Source organism: Leuciscus leuciscus, assembly GCF_965113295.1.
Source record: "Leuciscus leuciscus genome assembly, chromosome: 25".
In the NCBI taxonomy this organism is placed as follows: domain Eukaryota; kingdom Metazoa; phylum Chordata; class Actinopteri; order Cypriniformes; family Leuciscidae; genus Leuciscus; species Leuciscus leuciscus.
Window position 1 is genome coordinate 13,560,759 of NC_138724.1, and position 21,499 is coordinate 13,582,257.

General features: G+C 37.4%; 1 protein-coding gene across 3 annotated transcripts; it reads right to left on the reverse strand.

Annotated features, from left to right (window-relative positions):
• Window positions 1–439: 439 nt before the first annotated feature.
• Window positions 440–20,823, reverse strand: pkp3a (plakophilin 3a). 3 transcript variants are annotated; one of them, XM_082160427.1, is made up of 13 exons: window positions 20,674–20,823; window positions 15,671–15,771; window positions 13,171–14,102; window positions 11,181–11,304; window positions 10,887–11,091; window positions 8,796–8,970; window positions 7,681–7,798; window positions 7,416–7,580; window positions 7,151–7,333; window positions 6,020–6,173; window positions 5,735–5,930; window positions 5,560–5,647; window positions 440–2,358 (listed from the first exon to the last, which is right to left on the reverse strand). In XM_082160427.1, exons 2-13 carry the CDS (start codon window positions 15,749–15,751, stop codon window positions 2,323–2,325), a joined length of 2,457 nt encoding a protein of 818 aa, XP_082016553.1. In that variant the 5' UTR covers window positions 15,752–15,771; window positions 20,674–20,823; the 3' UTR covers window positions 440–2,322. The 3 variants fall into 3 exon arrangements, with proteins under 3 accessions (XP_082016553.1, XP_082016552.1, XP_082016551.1); XM_082160426.1 differs by having other exon boundaries at window positions 20,658–20,814; XM_082160425.1 differs by lacking the exon at window positions 20,674–20,823 and adding an exon at window positions 18,910–19,293.
• Between the last annotated feature and the right edge of the window lie 676 nt (window positions 20,824–21,499).

A 21,499-nucleotide genomic window follows, 5' to 3' on the forward strand; every position in this document is an offset into this window, starting at 1 on the left:
TTGTTCCAAAAATATTTATTTTTTATGTTATATTTTGAGGCAATTTTATGATTCTAAGTAATATTTATGCAATAATTATGATCCATTTGTTTCCAAATTTTTACAATACAATAACAATTCAAATTATTTTTTTCAATGAACTGCATTAAGGTGTGCTTTTTTCTGCATCATGGCTGATTTGTAGATTGTAGATCATTTTTGTTATTATTATTTCCCATTCATTTCTATCATTTTCTATCGTTTTAGTAATTTGAACCTTTTCGAAGTCCATGTTTTGTGTGTGTGTTTTCACATAGAAAGTGCCACAAAAGTCACCAGGGGTCATACCATTCTGATGAAGTAAAAATAAAAAAATAATAAAAAAATTGGCAAAAATGCACCATAGGATTAAGATTTCAATACAGGATCTCGACAACATGAGGTTGAAAAAAACACAAACTCACTTTATTTCCTTTTTATTGTGTATTTTACATAAACATAGATCTATGGCACTCGCGCACATGCATTTAACAATGAAACTGAATTGAACTGAATTATAAAACATACTAGACATTCGATCATCAAAGGCTTTGGAGAGAGAACATTCCATGCATTCCTTAAGGCCAGAAAGTCCAAGGCCTCTGCATGATCAACTCTTGATCCAATAAAACAAAGTCTCAGATATTTAAAGCTGCAGTCCGCAGTTTTTCCTCTTTGTCGCCATCTCTGTTCGAAATCTGCAATTGCAGTTATTTACGGAATTATCAACTTTATGTGGGTTGTGCCTCGGCACGGCACAGCGCGGATGAATCCAATGTTTTAGGAGAATGTGCGGCTGTCAGTCGCCGCGCCGGTGTGGATTCTGTCATTCGCAATCACAGATTCTACTTTTTGGAAGTATGACCAACATAAGAATTTTTACCGGAAAATGTCATCTGAACAAGTAACATCCACTTTGTTCTGACTATTACGGGAAAAAAGCATTGCAGTAAATCATGCTGATTAAATGTAACGATTGCTAATCATATCATGTCAAACCGCGCAAATTATACTTTGTTCTCAAAATGTTAATGTTAACAACATCAGCATTGCGTGACTACATTTAATGCCCTTCCGATATTATCCTTGTTTTCGCATGGGCCGGTGGCAGTCTCTTTTTTTCTGTAGCCAGTCCGAAGTCTTTTGCGTTTTACAACGGGTCTAGTTGTCACTGGTGATTGTCGTTTGAACCTTTTAGTACCATTATTACAAGCTTACCGTTTTGAATCGAGCTAAGGCAAGCAGAGAGTTTTGAACACTGACTGGTTATGTACAAATTTATTTTGGATAATTTTTAACCCCAAAAAGTTACGGACTGCAGCTTTAAAGATTGCAAATCACTCATAACAGTCTATTAGACTGTGTTAACAATTTGACAGATAAATAGAAATTGAAAACACAGCAACCCAAACCAAGCATTCAACATTTGGCAACCATGATAAAAAAAGTTGTGAATAAACAAACAAACACTACATGTGAGTAAAGTTGCTTACAGTCAAAATAATGCACATATTGCACCATATACAATTATGAAAAATAAGACATTTTTTAAATGAACAGAAATTATTTAAAAACAATCTCTGATCCCTGTGGCATCAACCATTAAGTCAATAGGTTTAAATGAAAACATTTCCATTCAAACATTCAGATGGTATTTTGCCATGTGTCCTCATATCATTATAGTTATTATTAAACCTCAAATATCATTTGTACAGGAAATAATGATACACAATTTCTGTACACACATCAAAGAACCAAAAAAAAAAAAAGAAGAAGAAAACCCATTAGAATTGAATCAGCCAAGTAACAAAATAAGCAACTCTATTATGACAAAAAGGCTGATTAACAGCCTGAATCTCTCCGGCCTGTGTTTACAATATTTATGTGTTTTATAAGACATATGACAGTCTTCTCAAATAATCTATAATATTACAATTACAATTTTCATGCAAAATTGTCTTCCCTACCATTACAATACATATATATCTATATATATTTTTTACAAATATCTAACTATTTTAAAAAGAGTGATTAAATTCCCAGGATATAATTATTATATCATGGATAGTCTGTGGTCCTATAATACAAAAAAGAAAGAAAAGAAATACAGGCAATAGCCAGTAAAAAAAAAAATAAAGACAAAAAATATTGCAATAAATCCCTGAGGATTTTGGGGGGGAAAAGGCTAAATGTGTTATCCACATTTTCATGTTTCAAAATATATGTTGCACTTCTGGCAGTATTTCGTATTTTCTTTATCCATTGTCCTTATTAAATATCTTCCTATTTCACAATCTGGTCGGTTTAGATCTCTATAAAGTCTTCTTTCACGAACCCTTTCTGTAAAACACAAGCAGAAAACACCACAGGAGTGAGTGACACTTTGAATCCAAACAGGCACATAGTTGTACCAGGTAGCAACACATGGCTACCATCCCAGATCTGAAGGTAGAAGAAAGAACATGGTTTTTTTCTTTCACCCGTGGCGTTCTATGGTGTGTTTGGACATGCTCACAAGGAAATCACCTGAAATCCCCATTTCAGGTGTGGCTGAACCTCTACCTCCCATATCAAACACAAGGTTGTTTGTGTGTTTTGGAAAAAAAGCAACTCCAATATGATAGTTTAAATAAGCAGGCTGTTTTGCTTTTGATTATTTAGTATGATAGGTGTTCGTTTGTGTGAATGTTTGTGTGCATGCTGCTTTTTAAACTGTCTGCAAATTACTGGAAAATGTCTAGAGGGCAGGGCGGGAATGACAGCAACTGTGATGTACAACTGTACTAGTACGTAACATGCTAAACACAAACAGAAACGGACACATTCTGTGGGTGGGTCTTTATAAGCTGACTGAAACGGATAGAAATACTTAAAAGTTACAATTTTGTCAAGTAAATGCGAGTAGGACTTGTGTAAGTCGCTCCTGGCATTGTGAGTGGTTTCCAGGGTGTTGCTATGTGGTTTCTAGGGTGTTCTTAGTGGTTGCTAGGGTATTGCTGACTGGCCCACATCAAAAACGTTCACTGCCATGTCTATAATATTCTGCTCTCTATTTATGGCTTTTTTACATCTTTCAATGTTAATCGATGGGATTTTCCCTCACTTTTCAAAAATCATAAGTTCGATCATTTAGAAAAGTGTGGGTTTGTCAAACCGCATGATTTGAGTCATTCATGACTAAAGCATAAATGGTGTGGAAGCAGTTATGAATCAAAGTTCAATACTTAGACTGTCCAAAATCGCCCCATATACACTTAAGTAGGCCACTATTTGATGGGACAGCGATTAGATGTTCGAAACCATAGTGGCCGTTATCGAGTGCACTCATTCAATCCCATAATGCACCGCAATAACGAGTGTATAACCGATGTACAATCAACGGCTAGAGAATACCCATATGGCACTGCGAGAGTCGCGTGACGAATTAATTCCCGCGTCTGACCAGAAGATGGCGCCCGCAGCTGAATCATCCATCTATTCATTTTCCCAACCGCTGGTCCAATGTGGCTACAGCGTAATATCATACAGGTATAAATACCGTTTTAATTGGTTATTAAATTGAATTGAATTAAGGTTTATTGATAGTTTCAATGACAGAGTTCAAGATAAATCTTTTTTTCAGTACTGGAACTCCCAGTTTGCTAAGATCCAAATATTTATTAAACAGCAAGTACGAACTATGCAAAAGCGGATACCCTTCCAGTGCACAGTGTATAGGGAGCGATTTCAGGAACAGCCATAATGTTTTGCTAGAAAATATATAAGAGGTATTGGACTTTATACTGACACCTACTGGTGTGGATGAATCATACAAAACCAAACCTTTTATAAATACAAATACCCATGTAGAAATGTTTTTTTTTTTTTTTTTTTTGCCGTATTTGTCGTCCTGATTAAAGAGAGATTAAGAGTCCACCACCAAGTCTCTATGATATTCTGGTCTGTAGATATGGCTCGAGTTGCTCTTTCAGTGTAAATAGATGGGATTTTCACACATTTCAAAAATCGTAGAAAAAGAGAATGATTTGTCAAACCACATGATTTGATTCATGAATGAAGCACTGTGTGGGTAGCCTGGTAATACCAAACTCTGCTCGTTCGCTTTGCTTCGTAGACAGAGTCTGGAATGGCATAATAGAGAAGCGTTTTCTCTCTCGCGGGGGGGGCGCTTGTCTGAAGTTTAAAATCATTGGTTACCCGTAAGCCAATCACATAACGTTTGGTTATGGCGTGTGTTATGCGCCGGCTCAGCCGCATCTAACTTCCACTGTAAACACATGTATGATGCGAAAACAAAACCATCGAGCGAAATACCGGAGTGAACATAGCTGTGAACGACTTTTGCAGATTATGTGAAGTAAATCTATGCATCCACGGTACAATCAGAGTCTACGTCACGGCTCTCAGCCCGCCCTCTGTTCGTTGATTGGCCCGGCTGTTTTCAGGCCGGAGGAAAACGGAAAGCTATGACGCTGTCTCAGACTGAGTACAGAAGCGAAATGAAATTGAGTGGAAGTACGAAGTCTGACGTAGTCATGCTACTGTGTGGGAACAGATATGCACTAAAGTTGAATATTTAGTGTTCTACTTGAAAATACAACAGTTATCTTGTACTTTATACTGACACCTACTGGCGCGGATGAATCAGTTCACAATACCATTGTAGAAATACTCAATAGATTGCAGCATTATCCGCCCCTTTTTTCAGCAGTGTTGGTTCCTGAAGTATTTTTAGTCATTCATTTTTCCCATAAGGATTTTAAAATAGTCTTTGTTGAAAAGTTATAAGCCATGAACCAAACCAATAAGCTTTGAGGTGAATCACAACACTACAAACTTTGATTTGAAGCAAAAAAAATTAAATAAAATCGGACAAAAACACAAAGGTACAAGACTGTATTAAACTTCTTTAGTTAGGGAAAGAACTACAATCCCATGAAGCAAACAGCATTATCAAATTAAAAACGATGGAGAAATATTAAACTACTCATTTACAAACGTTGATTATATGTATAAAAACTATATATTTTAAAGTTTATTGCAAAATACTTATGTATATATAAACATTTAAATATTTTGAGAGTGTAGAGAGATCAACTTAATACGTATTCGCAGTGCTTAATGGGAGTGGGCGGAGCTAAAGAGCTATTTATTTAGACTGATTTTTCTTCTCATTTTCTGTACAGCATCATGGGTAATGTAGTTTTTCACCAGGAATTCCACTGTTAAACACGATTATTTAAAAAATAAGCTGAAATAATGTGGCCTGATGTCTTCAGCAGAAGCAAATTAACAACGATGTTGTTAATCCATAACAACATCGTAGCTCACAGTAGGTCTGTCTTTAAAGGTGTATAAGTTTCAATTTCCTTTTAGAGAAAATGAGTTTTTTCTTCCGGAACCGACTGCTGCACACTATTTACAGGCGTATTTGTTGCACAAGACCCGCTCCATGTAGAATATGTGAGTGTACGTAGATTTTTTAAAAGATTTAAAAAGAAAAAATTGTATGTGTATCATTTATATGGTCATAACACTTACACTTTTGTAATCTTTGTGTAGTTTCTTGTACTGGAACATGTTGCTTAGCACTGTCGCCGCTGCTGTGGAAGCTTTACGTTTGGAAGGACTGGGTGAAAATTTAAATTGCAACGTTAGTATGGAAGTAATTTAATTTTGAGAGATTGTTGTATAGTCGGATGAATTTTTGTTTTACCTGCCGTCATGGGTGTTCTTGATGCCCATCAGTTTCGACAGACCTTCGAAGAAGGATATGTCCCGTGCCGCCACCATGCTGCTGGTCACCAGGTTGTTGAGGGCTCCACAGATGTTCATCACCACGTCACCTGACGGCTCCCTCTGGCGACCGTCGCAGGGTAGTTTGTCGACCAAGAGCTGTACCGCCTGTACAGCTAAAGTGAAAGAAATTGAGCAATGAGCTTCTCTAATGCTTCAGAGGTGCGATTGACTCCAGTTTTGTGGCTAGAGAAGGAAGCCTCACCCATATCGTTCTTGTCCTTGGCATGACGAGAGAGGTTTCTGAGGAAGCCGGTGAGAGAACGGAGCTCTGCGTCGTTGTCGGTCTTTAAGCGATCCAGAATGACAGGCAACATCCTTTTCTGCTCTAACGCCACACGACTCATAATGGACGCCCACTGAGATACAAAAAAAGAAAAAGAGAAGTTTAATAGTTGAAATGCATTTACTATAGGCGGTTGCTAGACAGACGGTTGTGCGCACTTTTCCGAAACACACACGTCTCAGACAGCGCATGAATACTAAATTGAATTCTACTTGCACTTGAACGGACAAATTCACACAAAAATCATGTCAACATGCCCCGTCTTGACATGCTAACAAAGTCGGTTATATCTTTAGTGAATTTGAAACAGTTAAGAAAGACAATGCAAGTGTATCAATGTACTGGATCTGTGCGTTATGTCTTAAAGTGACAGCCTTATATTCCTGCTGTCTGTATTTTTTTTGTTAATCAAACAACAAAAGACAAAGAAATCACTCACTGCTCTTGACTAAATAGCTTTTGTAACTTTAATAAGGATTGATCTCTATTTAATTAATAGAGAGACTTGGTGGTGGACTCTTAATCTCTCTTTAATCAGGACGACAAATACGCCAGAAAACAACAACAACAAAAAAAACATTTCTACATAGGTATTTGTATTTATAAAAGGTTTGGTTTTGTATGATTCATCCACACCAGTAGGTGTCAGTATAAAGTCCAATACCTCTCCTATATTTTCTAGCAAAACATTAAGGCTGTTCCTGAAATCGCTCCCTATACCCTCATTCACTGTTCCCTACATTAGTCCATTAGTTCACTTGAGGGAGTAAATCAAAATGAGTGAGTGAATTCGCACACTGAGTGCACTGGAAGGGTATCCGCTTTTGCATAGTTCGTACTTGCTGTTTAATAATTATTTGGATCTTAGCAAACTACCCGAAAACGGTGACCCTAAAAATGTGATAAAAACCGAACCGTGAGTAATTTGAACCGTTACACCCCTAGATGCCCCAGATGTTTGGCATTGGATGTAGGCATTTCTAGCAAGTTTCTCACATATTCTGGGTAGCTGGAGCCAACATAACTGATGAAGTGAGGTAAATGTCTTACCCTCTTCTCTCCGGCAGTGATGTTCTGCAGGGCTCCGGCTGCGGCCTCTCGTGTGGTCGAGTTGACCACACAGCGCTGAAGCACCTGATTGTACACATCCACTATATCAGGGTGCCAGAGCCACTCTATGTTTTTGGGCTGCCGCGACACTTCTTTAAATGTGCCGAGGTCCTGATTTTGTCTCTGGAAGTAAAAAATTAAATATGAGATTAAGCTTTAGTTTTTGAAATAGGAAACAGGAATTTGAAAGCAGCTTCTTCCTTACGTCTTTGGCCTTCTTGCTGTTAGGGGTGAAGCAGCCCATAGCTTCTCCTTTTGAAGAGCCCTCAGCTCGGCTTGGACCCTCCAAACGCAGCTGAACCGAGGGGGCAATCTCACTGTACAGCTGAAAGGACAGATTCCTCAACACACACACCGCGTTCTCCACACCCTGAAAGAGGAACACACACATGAATGGCCATGTAAACACATCATTTGCAAGCAGAGTCAACAACAAAGGCAGAAATTAAAAATGTGTGTTACACAATTACCTTCTCTTCCACTTTAGGGTCCAACCAGGATTTTTTAATATAGCCAACCAGAGCATCTATAAGGCCATTGGTGTCTCTCATCTGTTTTCTGGTCTTCTCGTTCACTGAGCTCAAGTTCCTGTACAAGGAAGCAGAGGATTGAAATAATGTCTTAGAAATTGAATAATTTCAATTTGAAATTGAAATATCAAATGATATATTATGCGTTATATATTCTCACTCCATTCCCATGGCTATCTGCCACACCCTGATTGCAACATACTGTATATATTTAATTTTTTTAAATACATTTATTTGTAGTCACCATTATTCTCAGTGGTAAGTCTTGTTACATTCTCTCAATTAAAGTATATTTTCAATATACTTATATATATATAGTATATTTATTTAAAATAAATAGAAATAGGCTTTATTTATTAATTTTCTAAAAATAACAGTCCCAAAAATCAGCTTTATTTTCAGTAATTTTCAAAAAAAATTATACAAATAAAAGGGTAACACTTTATTTGAAGGTGACGTTGTTATTAATTACTACAATTACTTACTATAGTAATAACAGTACATTATACATCATTACAAGTAACTAACCCTAAACCAAACCCTAACTGTATCTCTACAGTAAGTACATTTAGTTAATTAATATTACTTATTTGAGTAAGTACAATGTAACTGTCACCTTAAAATAAAGTTTAACCCAACCCAAAGTGTTAAAAAACAGGCTTTTCCAATAAAATAAAATAAAATAAAATAATAATAATAAAAATATTTTTACAAAATAACTGTCCTAAAACTAGAATTCAATTTAATAAAAATAACAGTCCTAAATATAGGCTTCATTTTCTAGAATTTTCGAAATATAACAGTCTTACATTTTTTTTTTATAACAATGGTCTAAAAATAACAATCCTAAAATTTCCTAAAATATTATTTATTTTCGGGTTGGGTTTTGGATCGAAACATGACTCTTAAGTGTTCTTGTTCTCAGGTTTCCTAGCAGTGACGTGCCTAGAGGGGATTTTCATTCACTGAAGTTGATGAAGTTCCTATAGGAACAGGAAGTAGTAAAGGGGAACTCAAAAAAGTGTGTGTGTGTGTGTTTGTGTGCGTGTGTGTACCTGAGACAGCCAGTGGTGTTGTAGAAGATGTCGGTCTCTGAGGCGCTCAGCTCAATGATGTCCTGTTCCCCAGTGCCAGAGAGAGGAATCAGAACCTTCTCCGTCAAATCGGTAAGAGTGTCCCGTGCCAACCTTTCTTTCAGGTTATCCTTAGAGGACAGATTCCACAGAATACCTACAGGGAATGAGAGCAGGAGAGAGACAGATAAAGAGGAAAAGAGCATGGGAAAGTGCCATGGGAAATAGATAAGAATTTGATAAGGAAACAAACAAAAGAGAAAAAAAAACAGATCAAAAATCACAAATTGAAATTGCATGTAAATGATTTACATCCTCCTTGACTTTCGTAATGATGTCATCCTCCTAAAAGCCCCCATGTTGTGCCCATGTAGTAGTGGTGTTCTCATAGATACATGTTTATTGATGTTCCTGCACATCCAGACACGCACAGAGCCGTAAGCACTGGCATAAACCTGACTCACGAACCTTCGCTACAGGAGTCCGCTCATTCCACGGCACATGTCGAGACAACGCTGAGCAATAATTAATGCAGCTTGATGCAACCCTGAGAGATCGGTCAACGCCCTACATATACACACATCTAGACTGACTTTGAAAAAACCTGTTGACTTCTGTGTGTGAGCTGCGCTTCATACATCGCTACACGATTAGACAATGGACCTTTTTTCCCTGCAAAATTTCTCAAATTTCACTTGTGAATCATGTGATTGCACATTGAAGGGAAAGTTCCCCCAAAAACGAAAATGCTGTCATCATTTACTCGCCCTCGTGTCGTTTCAAACCGACATCTTCGGAACACAAATGAAGGTCTTTTAGAGATTAATATTTGGAGATTAATGTTGGAGATTAATGTTTCGTAAATCAAATTTTTTATGCAAACCAAGAACTTATTTTTTGGGTGAACTATCCCTTTAACTCTCAGCTATAATCTACATAAAGTGTTGGTCACACTTTAGATTAGGGTCTAATTCTCTCTCTAAACTAAGTAATAACTATGACTTTTGCCTCAGACTCATAATTACCGCTTATTAATAGTTAGTAAGGTAATTAAGTTTAGGTATTGGGTAGGATTAGAAATGTAGAATATGGTCATGCCGAATAAGGCATTAATATGTGCTTTATACGTACTAATAAACAGCCAATATCCTATTAATATGCATGCTAATAAGCAACTAGTTGATAGTGAGAATTGGAACCTAAACTAGAGTTACAGAGTATTTTTTATGCAGGCCTGTTGTAAAAGAGGATGTGAAACAAGAGGCTGATAAACAGATCAATCCATGTGCTCAACTTGAACCTATTACGAAATCTGCATGACGAAAACTTTCATCCTTAAGCGAAATTCCTGATCGCTTGGATTTCTATTGAATCCAAAACATGTCGAAAAAAAGTAAATTTGACCGGCCCTTTAGGCTTCTCGTGTGAAAATTAAGCTTTGCTATGCAGCCCAAGAAATCAAATTCACAATCAAAGCACAGATGAAAACGTTTGCGTCATTGGCCCTGTTTACACCTGGTATTAAGATGTGTTTTGGTTGATCGGATCACAAGTAGACGGTGCTAAATACAGGTGTAAATGGGGTCTAAAACATTTTGAGCTACCACTTCCAGAGGTAGTCGAAAACACATTTGACCGGGTTGCTTTTATAGTGTAAATGCTCAAAAGACCGTCTACTCTCCGTCTATTGACCTAACGCGTAAACTTCATGGGAGGCGTGCAAGCCAGATGGGATTTAAACCAGACGGGGTCTCGGTGCGCATTCATATGTACATTTCGCAAGCTTATTTTGTATATTAGATCAGAAGATCTGAAATAACCCATACATTTACCCACCCATAGACCCTCCCCTTGAAGAAATCAGGACAGAAGTGGTTGAAAGTGGACAAAAGAGACGGATTAAAACACCAGGTGTAAATGGGTATGTGTCTCCCTCGTCTACTTATGATCCGATCAACCAAAACGCATCTTAATATCAGGTGTAAACAGGGCCAAAATAATGAAAAACACGTGTTCCAATGGCAATTATAATGGCAGTAAATTTAACTAGAACAACATGAGTGAAACGCCCACCTGTGATGTTCTTGCGGAGTTCGTCGTCTTGATCATTTAGGGCCTGTATGAGCTTGGGGATCCCGCCGGCTTCAATAAGGGCCACTTTGTTCTCCATGTTCTCATAGATGAGGTTCCTGGTGGCGCCGGTCGCGTAGCGCTGCACCTCTTGGTTCTCACTGTTGAACAACTTCACCAGGCGAGGAATTCCCTCCACTTGGTTCACCTGAAAGAAACACAGACGTTCTAGTCAAATCGAAGACACATTTACACATTTCAGTTGAATGTTTCTCCAGATGAAAAGCAACTGCATACCTGTTTCTTTGCATCATTATTATGGTAACACTCATGTTGGATGTAGGCAGCTCCCATCATCTGAAGGCCAGGATCGGACTGATCAAGATATTTAATGGCAGAAGGCATGTCCATGTTGTTGAGTCTATACAAAAAAAAAGTAACTTTTATTTAGTAAATGTGTCCTGTAAAGACGGTGATATTGCTTAGCTGTGTATGTTCATATTGTAGGTTTTCTTCAAGGACTTTAAAATTTTACCCAGCTAACAGGGACGTTTCTCAGGACTTTAGCTAACGTTCTGGCAAGGTTCTCTTAAAAGTTATGAACCAACGTTCTTCCAGTAACACTAATAAAATGTTTGCTCAAAGATATCTGGTCTTGTGTTCTCAAAACATTAGCACAAAAACGTTATTTATACGTCGTTCATTGAGTGGTTTTTTTTTTTCTGAAATGTTTTCGTTGCCATTTTTGTTACTTCTTGTTTCAGAATGTTCAGAACACCCTAAAGTAACGTTCCCATAATGTCTGAAGAGTGATCAAATGGAATGTTTGCCTTAATGTTCACATAACCAAGAAAAAATATTTAAAAAAAACTGTACGTTTTGAACGTTCAGAGACTTAATGGGAATGTTAGCAAAATGTTCTTAGCGTGTCGTAATAGCATGTGAACTTTAGCAATGAGCTTCGGAGCTTATGTAGGGAATTTGGGTTAGAATCCAAGTTTCCCAATTCTTCTACCCATCATTTCTTGTCAACGCTCTTCTCAATGTTCCCAACTATTGTTAAAGAATAACACTATTCATTGCGATTTGAGCCTAGAGTGGAGCTTGAAGAAAAAGGTTATTCCTTTGTCAAGTAATTGATAGACTAGCTAATCTTAGCTTCTTAACTAGTACTACTTCCATTTTAAGAGTCAGCATTATTTGAAAAAAACTTTTGCTTAAGAGGACATTCCTCTCTGTGTGTTTGTGTATGCTGGTGCATGTCGCTGGAGTGCTAGGAAGTGTGTGTGTTTTTTCCCAGGGTGTGTGAAGTGTGAGGTGGCTGGACTGGTTTGGGTGTGCCTGCGCAACAGACTCGCTCTTCACTTTTTACACACATATAGGCAGGGCTGGGCAACATCAAACACACACACACACACACACACACACAGTTTTAGCGCAACAAGGACAGATAAGCTAAGTGTGGGTGTACTGACAGGCTGTTAAAGCACAGTATGAATAATTTCTTGCTTCAAAGGTCAGTGCTGCACTCACTGTGGGTAATCACTGTTAGCCATACTTGCACACCTAGCTTAGTGTTTTAACGAGAATAGCTAACAGGCTAATTTGCAAACAGTAATATGCAGTGTTTGTTGTAAAACATAGTGTGGCTCAACTATAGCTATGATGCATAATTCAGGGAATTTTGACCGGCAGTAATATAGAAGCGTTTGGTAAAACATGTAATTTGTGGTTGAACACATGTTATTTGTGCATTTTAAGTAATTAGACCTACTTTTAAGTTGCGTTTTACTCTAGTGGTGCGTTACGCTAACGGTGCTAGCATACTACTTTTGCTTACATCTTTAAAGTAATTTAAAAGACAATTTCCAGATGTTTGGATACCAGACACCCTTAGTTAATAGTTACTGCTGTTAAATGAGCAGTATATTCAAAATCTTCTCTTCTCTGGGGTATATATATATATATATATATATTTATTTATTTATTTTACTATGCTACCATGACTTTTTTTTTATATAATCCAATTTGAAAATACATTTTCACATTACTTTAATTAGATTATGTTCTACTTTTTGTAATCATTAACTTGATGGGCGCAAACCAAAAGATAAGATTGTTCATAATTAAATCTGGTGTTAGCATAAAAACTTAATGACCCTTATGTAACACCTGAGTGAAAAAAACCCTCAAAACAATAAAATCAAATAAATTCTTCCTTGCCTTGACTTATTTTGGACGTTTTGCTATTTCGCTATTTTCACACACCTAAGGTAAGTGTTCTTACCCGCTTAGATTGCCTGTGCTTCCATTGAAATCCATGCCATCAAACACATCCATGCCTTTCCCAACACTATGCATACTCTTTACGGAGCCGGCACGCGACAGCCTTCCCTGTTGCACCAGCGCCAGGTTCCCCTGGGAGCCATTGAATCCTCCAACACTTCCGTACATGCCGGATGATGAGGCATTGGACGTGCGACTCGTTTGCCGATTGTTGATTCGGCTGATGGTGCGGTGGGCGGGGCCTTTGTAGGAGTGCCGGCTGATGTAGACTTCCTGCTCCATGCCTCCTCCGCCGCTAGAGGCGAGCGTCCCGCTGATGGAGCGTTTCATGGGCGGTAGCGTCATGGAGCTGACCTGCTGCTGTCCGCTTTCAAATCCGTTCACTCTAGTGGTGTACATGGACTTGCGTGGGAAGGTTTTGGCATAGCCGTTGCTCGCGGAAGCCTGTTTTGTATAAGTGGCATTACGTTCGGAAACTAGGCTGCCGTCGCAGTCATCCTGTGCCACCCAAGAAGAAGTAGCCTGGCGTGGTATGGATGCCACATGCATGGAATGCATCGACATCGTCTCCGGGTCGCCCCCCATTCGGCTGAAGGAACGAGTTATTGCACCGACCTGCTGCAGTTGAACTGGGCCACCTCCAGTTTGGTAACCGGCAGTTTGGTAACCGCCAGTTTGGTAACCACCAGCTTGGTAACCGCCAGTTTGGTAACCACCAGCTTGGTAACCGCCAGCTTGGTATCCGCCAGCCTGGTAACCGCCACCCACGACATCTTCCTCGTAATATGCCCCGCTTCCGCCGCCACCTCCTCCTCCTCCTCCTCCTCCTCCTCCTGCTCCTCCTGCTGTGTAACTCATTTTGGCTCTTGGGGCGAAATCAATGGCAGAGCGGGATGAGAAACCAGCACTAGAGTACTGGGATGGACGCTGGGCCTAGTAGAAACAAGAAAATGATGAATATTGAATATCTATAACAATATCAACTATAGCTATCGATTGATTGAAATGTTATCGAATTACATATGTTGATTCATGATTTATCAATACAAATGATATTAAAGGGTTGGTTCACCCCAAAAAATGTATTCTGTCATTATTATTTACCCTGTAAGACATTCAGTCATCTTCGAAACACAAATGAAGATCTATTTAATGAAATCTGAGTGATTTCTGATCCTCCATTGACAGTCTAAGCAACTACCACTTTCAAGCCCCAGAAAAGTAGTAAAGACAACAATAAAATAATCCATGTGACAATTTTATGAGCTCTTAACGCATTATAGTCCTTCTTGTCTATTGTGGTCTCAAAACTCTGGCCAGTTGATAATACCTAGAATATCAAAATCAGCTGCAGGTGGTAGATCCTTTTTAAGCACCTAAACTTAGGAATAGTCTTCTGTCACTTTAAATCTAGACTAAAAACACATCTCTTTAACCTGGCATACACATAGAACATTATACATTCCTATTATTCAAATCATGTAAAATGATTATTAGGCTACATAAATTAGGTCTGGGACTGGGAACACTTCCTATAACACCTGATGTACTCGCTACATCATAAGTAGAATGGCATCCACGCGAATATTAGTCTCTCTGTTTATCCGAGGTCCCTAAGTTAATAACTAATAATTTTTTACAACGGAAATCAATCAATCAAAAACTTACTTAAACTGGACAATGACTTTCTTTTAGAGCAGCCAAAACAATCTTTGTTGCATTCATTTCCTATTTTCACTGTAAAGCTGCTTTGAAGCAATCTGGATTGTAAAAAGCGCTATATAAATGAAGGTGACTTGACTTGACCTGACTTGAAATTGGTAGATGTGTAGCCTGTCAATGGAGGGACAGAAAGCTCTCAGATTTCATTAAAATATCCTCATTTGTGTTCCGAAAATGAACGAATGTATTATGGGTTTGGAATGACATGAGGGCGAGTAACTGAATTCATTTTTGGCTGAACTAACCCTTTAAATCACATTGATATTTCTGGAGAAATGCCCCAAGATTAAGATAATTCAGATATATGATAAGTGCAAAAACATTAGGGTGATATTTTAAGTTTGAATTATTGATGCTGTCCCTAACATTTCCCGTATCCCACCTCAATAGCAGCAAGAGTGTTTTACAAAACAACATGATAGTATTTAAAGACACCTAATATAAAGTGTGAGCCATACATTTAATGCAATTTTAATACATTAAATCAACAGCCCAAATTTAAACACAGTATTACTCAATAAGAAAATAACTGAAAGTGACTCTTAGCGATTTGTAAGCTTGTGACATTTCATATGAGGTTGTTGAGTAGAGCTGGCCTGTGAAATATCACACCTAACTAACACAATCTCCATTACTCATTTTCAATATTTGGACAAGATACACGTCCATACAGTCACACACACAAAAAGATTTCTTTAACTTAGCTCAATGTGTTATATGTCTTTCAAACAAGCAGACAACAATAAAATATTTATGTTTATAAGTGGGAAGAATCTTACCATCATTTGTCTGCCGAGGGAATAGGATTTAGAGCTGAAATTTGGGGTGACGTTTTGGCTCATTGTTGAAAATTTTGTCATGGTTGTATAATCTCCAGACTCTAAGAGAAGAAAAATACAGAGAATTAATAGAAATGTTCATCGGAATGGGGATTTTTGACTGTGAAAAACATAATGGACTAGTTATCCTCCCAGTGAACTTTCTCAATGTGTTATCACATTCTACAAGTTTCTGAACACAAGCGTCACACATAGCAGCTCAGCTACAGTGTATTTTAATCAGGAAAATAAATCTCATGACCTTAACTTTTCATTAAATTACCCGGTTGGCATAGACTGAAGCTATTAACTATAACCAGCTAAAATTAAAGATCCTCATTCTAAGAGGATGGCTGATCTCTAAATGTTTTGCCACTTTTTTCCTTTAGTTAAAAACAAAAACCAAAAAATTCTCCAAAACACTATGACCAATCAGGTAGCATTGACAAAGAAAATCAGCTAGATTAAACTAATGAAATTTCGTGAAACTATTAACTATCCACGCAACTATGAACAAAGCTATTGTAAGCATTGTAAACATGCATGCACATTATTTAATACAACAATTAAACAAATAACTTTGTTGTTTTGTTTCCCTTAAACCATGTTTATGACGCCTTTGTACGCAAGTTTGTACACAAACATGCATTTTTTTCTTTGATGGAACTTAATCAAACAAATGCGTTTTGATTCACTTTAGTCATGTTTACGATAGCTTTATGTAAACATGCATGTTTGTACTTTCATTGAGCAGTTAAACAAACAAATTGGTTGTTTTGTTTAAATTTAGTAATGTTTACGACAGCTTTTTGCACGCAAGTTTGTATGTATACATGCATGTCTGCTCCAATTAATTAAACAACTTTGTTTTGTTTCATGTTTTTGATGCCAGTGTGTATAAGTTTGTACATCTACTTTGTAAACTTGCACAAAAGTTATTTGATAGTTTGTTTGCTTCCTTGTTGACACCATAGTATGTACATTTGCATGTCTTGTTTGAATGGCATAACAGTCTGTGTTTATTGATAGCAGTGGGAAATAAGTTACAGAAGTTCAAATGTAAAGCCGAAGATTCGTGCCCCGTAAAGACATCGAGTCTGTAACTTTACAGCCGAGTCAGTGTGCTCAGCATATGCACTTGATGACACTGCAAGTACAATGTGAGGTTACACAAAATACTGCAGTGCAAGTTTACAACAAACTATTATGTTCTGGCTCAGCAACAGATGGGGTTGCATCTATGGGCATGCATGTACACGCGTTTGAGAACGTGAATTTGGGAGTGGTATAAGCGTTTGTTGAGTGAATAAGTGTAGAGTGAGTTGTAGACAACAGTGGCAGAATAGACAGAACCGGTCTGATGACTGGGACACTCCCGATGTCCCTACCCAAAAAACACACACCCTTTTCCCTGCCTCGCCCTGCCCTAGTGCATAGCTGATGCAAACACAAATAACTTTACTGAGTTATTTGCACCAGAAGTCAAATTTTGAATGTTCAAAATGCATTGCTTTAAAACAATCCACTTGACCTAAATGTCAAAAAAAATTTAAATAGTTTCTCTCAAACTCTTGGCGTATGCTTGGTATTCGCCATTGTCAGATCTAGTTAAGACATTCTCAAGACGTCCTCCAAGAAGCCTTGGGCCAGTAACAGGAATATGCAAGGCTGTTCGAACTTGTCAAAATGCAGGTACCTCATAAACCAGGGGTCCGCTGGTTAATGTATCCGCTAAGCACCAGAGGTTAAACCCTAAAAATAGCTGCGGCAGACCTTCATAAAGCCAGGAATTCAACCACTTTTTGTCCTAACCACTTAAATCAAGCAAATGCATTTGAGTGCATTCAATGGATGGTATACACACAAATGTATAATGAAGTTTGGGTGTATTTACAATCATATCGTTTCACTAAGGTTGTGGAATGAAACAAAGAGTTTGGCTTTCTACATTGAGAAAGAAAGGTTAAATTATTTGGCTTTTCCGTCATGGCAATTGATATTAACGGCATTATGATTGACGGCACCAAATTGTGCCTCCCTTTTGTGCGATGCTAAGCACTTTTTTGTTTAGCGTGGGTTGGGTTTTTTCAAAGGAGAGCTTTGAAACTTTCACTCTCACTTAGTCGTGTAACAGGAACTGAGATTACACTTGAACCTTGCTCAACTCGCCCCTGTAAATGATTCACATCAGACCAGAAGTATTGTATTACTGTCTGCTCTGCAAGTGCCACTTATTTATCCTTTTTGTAAAAACCTTTGCTTATATCCATTCTCATTGATGCAGAAAAAAAATCGTGAATTCAAAACTTTCCCACCCTATTTTATCCCCTTCATTTTGATCGCCATGTTCAAGAACAATGGGGAAAGCTAAATCTACCACGCCTGATGTGAACGAACCACCATTTATGACACTGTTTTTTAATATCAACTGAAACAAAGGTCGCCTGTATTCAACTTAGTTTAGCTTAAAGGTACATTCAACTTTGTCATTCTGACACGCATTATGTACAAATGCCGTGTGATGTTTTGTCTTAGTTTATTTAACAGAAATCATGTGACCACAGTTTTGCAACAGGCAGTTTTGTCTCATAAATATTTAATGTTTTGCATACACTGTAAAAGTATATTGCTGCCTTAAATTTTTAAGTACAACCAACTTGGATGTTTAAGTCATTTCAAATTAAATTACACTAAACTGACTTTGACTCTGACTGAGTTGAATCTTGTATAAGGTATTAAAAATTGCTTAACTTATTTTGATAAGTTCAAGCAAAGTAAAATCATGTGCTGTCATAACTTTTTGATCATATAGATAGATAGCTTTATTTAATGCCATGTCAGCATCTAGGCCATTTTCATGGCAAAAAAAAATCAATTACAAAAATACAAATTATTGAACATATAATTTTCTTTTACAGTGTTCTTAAGTGTAAACAACACAGTTCATACTGCGCCTGTGAATTTAATAATAATGCATTTGCTTTTGAAATCAAATCAAATCAAGGATAAATCAAAAAAAAAAAAAAAAAAAATCCCTAAAAGTTAATAAAGATGAAATTCAACTCCGGATCATTGTTAAATGAAACCGCATACTGTATAAAAGCACAGCACAAAGTCAGATGATGAGCAGATTAATAATTCAAAGGCTATTGCGTTATTGTAGCTGTAATACAATGAGATCAAAGTGCACGGGGACACACCTGAGGCTGCGTATTGTGACGAGGATCCGTTCTGGCGCGGGAGCGTGGGCTTCTCCTTCAGTCTCATGGTCACCTGCTGGTGCACGCGCTTAAATCTCGCCTCATCCTTTGCGTGAGACCCGCCGTGCGCGAGCTCGTTTTCGGACGGGACCGCGTAAGTACTGACGGTCGAATTGGGCTGCAACGCCGACAGAAAGACGTTCTCCGTGGTCACGCTCACACTCATTGCGAAGCGACGATGGTACCGAGCTGAAAAGTTACAGTCCCACCAGAGAGAGTGGAAAAAGATAGATCCCCGCAATAAAGGCGTCTTCTGTTAGTCAGCTTGTGTTTCTCTGCGCTGATGCTGGAACTGTGAGGCGACGCACTACTGACGTTTGATCTGAACTCTGAGGCTTTTTCGCAGGTGGGAGTTAAAGTGGGCGGGGCTTAGGTGAGTCATCGGTTACCTGAGCCAGGTACACTCATGAACGAACAAAAGGAGGCTCTTCTTTAGTGTTTTATTTGAGCAAGTAAAATGGAAATATACGTCCCATTTATATTTTTCCAAAATATGTTATAGGCCTATAATATATATATATATATATATATATATATATATAGCCCACTATTAACATACTGTAAAAAAGTATTGCTATATATATATATATATATATATATATAGATATATAGATAGATAGATAGATAGATAGATAGATAGATATCAATTGATATATCATTCATATATCAATTCAACTTTTTCTATAAGCTATACAAGATTCAACTAATTATTTTAAGTTAGTTTAATGTAATTTAAGTTGAAATGGCTTAAAAATCCAAGTAAACTTAAGGCAGCAATTTTTTTACAGTATGTTAATAGTGGGCTATAGGCCTTATTCTTTTCCAATTCAGTAACAAGAATGAGTTTTTTTTTATTTTATTTTTTTTACAGTATTTCGAAATAAATTATATGTTTGAATCATGAAAATAATAATAACTATTTTTAGGTTACCTGACAAACATTATTTGCAGTGTAAATTTGAAAAGTAGCCTAAAATTAAATAACATGACACGTTTTTTTCACGCATACAGCATACTTTCATTACAGTTAATACTTAAATAAATACATTTTGATTCGTTCTTGTCGTCACTGCAGCGATAGTTCGAAGAGAACGCGCTCTGACATGCAGGTGACGTATGTCTCCGTTTGAACAGGTTGTTGTTGTTGTATCGTCGCCTAGCAACGAGAGAAGCCGGGAAACGGGAGCCTTACTTTCTATGAAACTGCTCAAGCACTAATGTAAACCATCAGATGAAAAATTACGATAGGCTACTTTTCAACTGAATTTTACCAAAGGCATAAACTCGATTTAGCTTTAGATTTGAAATTAGATTTAGATTTAACAAAGAAACTCAATATAATTATTTGCAGTTCTGTGTCATTTAACACAAAAAATAATTTCAAACCTTGAATTATATATATATACTAGGCCTATTTCTTAATGCAGATGGTCATCACAGGAAACTTCATTGGAAATGTCATCATTTGTTAAAAAAAAAAAAAAAAAAAAAAAAGCTTCATTTGTAACTTTCCACACAAAGTTATCAAGCCCGTCAGTCACTGAGTCACTGCCTGTGATACTAGATTTCTGTTCAGACAGCATTTCCATGCTTGTTCACAAAACTGAATCATGCTAGGTCATAAGAGGACAAGGACAAATTTAACGCTGAAAACAAATAGAAAGTGTTTGCTTTTATCTTGTACTCACCAATCTTTGTACTCACCAATCAGCAGGATTTAGTGAGTAGTTCCAGTACTGAGAAAATGTTGTTGGGCTGTATATTTAATGATCTCTCTCTCACAGTTCGCTTGACAGAATCTGACAGATGTCACAGAGAGGCAAGAAGATATAGAATCAGCAGTGACAACGCCCTTATCACTATTAAAACAATACGTGTCTGTATTCATGATCACTATTGTGGTTACCAATCCCCTGAATTAAAGGAGGTGTGTGTGTGTGTGTGTGTGTGTGTGTGTGTGTGTGTGTGTGTGTGTGTGTGTGTGTGTGTGTGTGTGTGTGTGTGTGTGTGTGTGTGTGTGTGTGATTAGTTGACAGACACACAGTTGTAGCGAAGAGAAAAAGACAAAATGGGCGAGTCTGCAGATGTAGGTGTGATGCAGACAAGGCGTGAGCAAGGTAAAACAACCTAATAAAATACAGTTTCACAGAAATAAATAATAATACAAAATAAAAAATCGGCAGTTGTGGATACCAGAATAATTAAAACTGTAATAAAAATGTTGTTTGGTTTAACTTAAAAAAGTAAGTTGTTGCCTTCAAATTTTGAGTTTATTGAAATGAAAAATTTAAGTTACTACAATGAAGGAGATTGGTTTAATCATCAGAATCTCAAAATATTATGTTATCTAAAACCACATTATCTAAGTTGATTTGACGAAAGAAAAAAAGTTGTGATAACAAATCATGAATATATATATATTTTTTTTTTTACTGTGTGGTGGTAAAGAGAAAACCACATGATGAATCAAAGTTCATCGCAAGTAGATTTTTTCCACAAACTGATGTAATGTATCACACACAAATACTGT

Bases quoted from the DNA above. Each gene is read 5' to 3' on its own strand.
- pkp3a (XM_082160425.1), bottom strand. From the start codon at position 19,135: ATGAGTGTGAGCGTGACCACGGAGAACGTCTTTCTGTCGGCGTTGCAG. The intron at 15,772-18,909 runs GTGTGTCCCCGT...TTCTTCTCTTAG, and splicing joins GTCACAATACGCAGCCTCAG to AGTCTGGAGATTATACAACC. The intron at 7,799-8,795 runs GTACACACACGC...TTCCTTGTACAG, and splicing joins AACACCACTGGCTGTCTCAG to GAACTTGAGCTCAGTGAACG.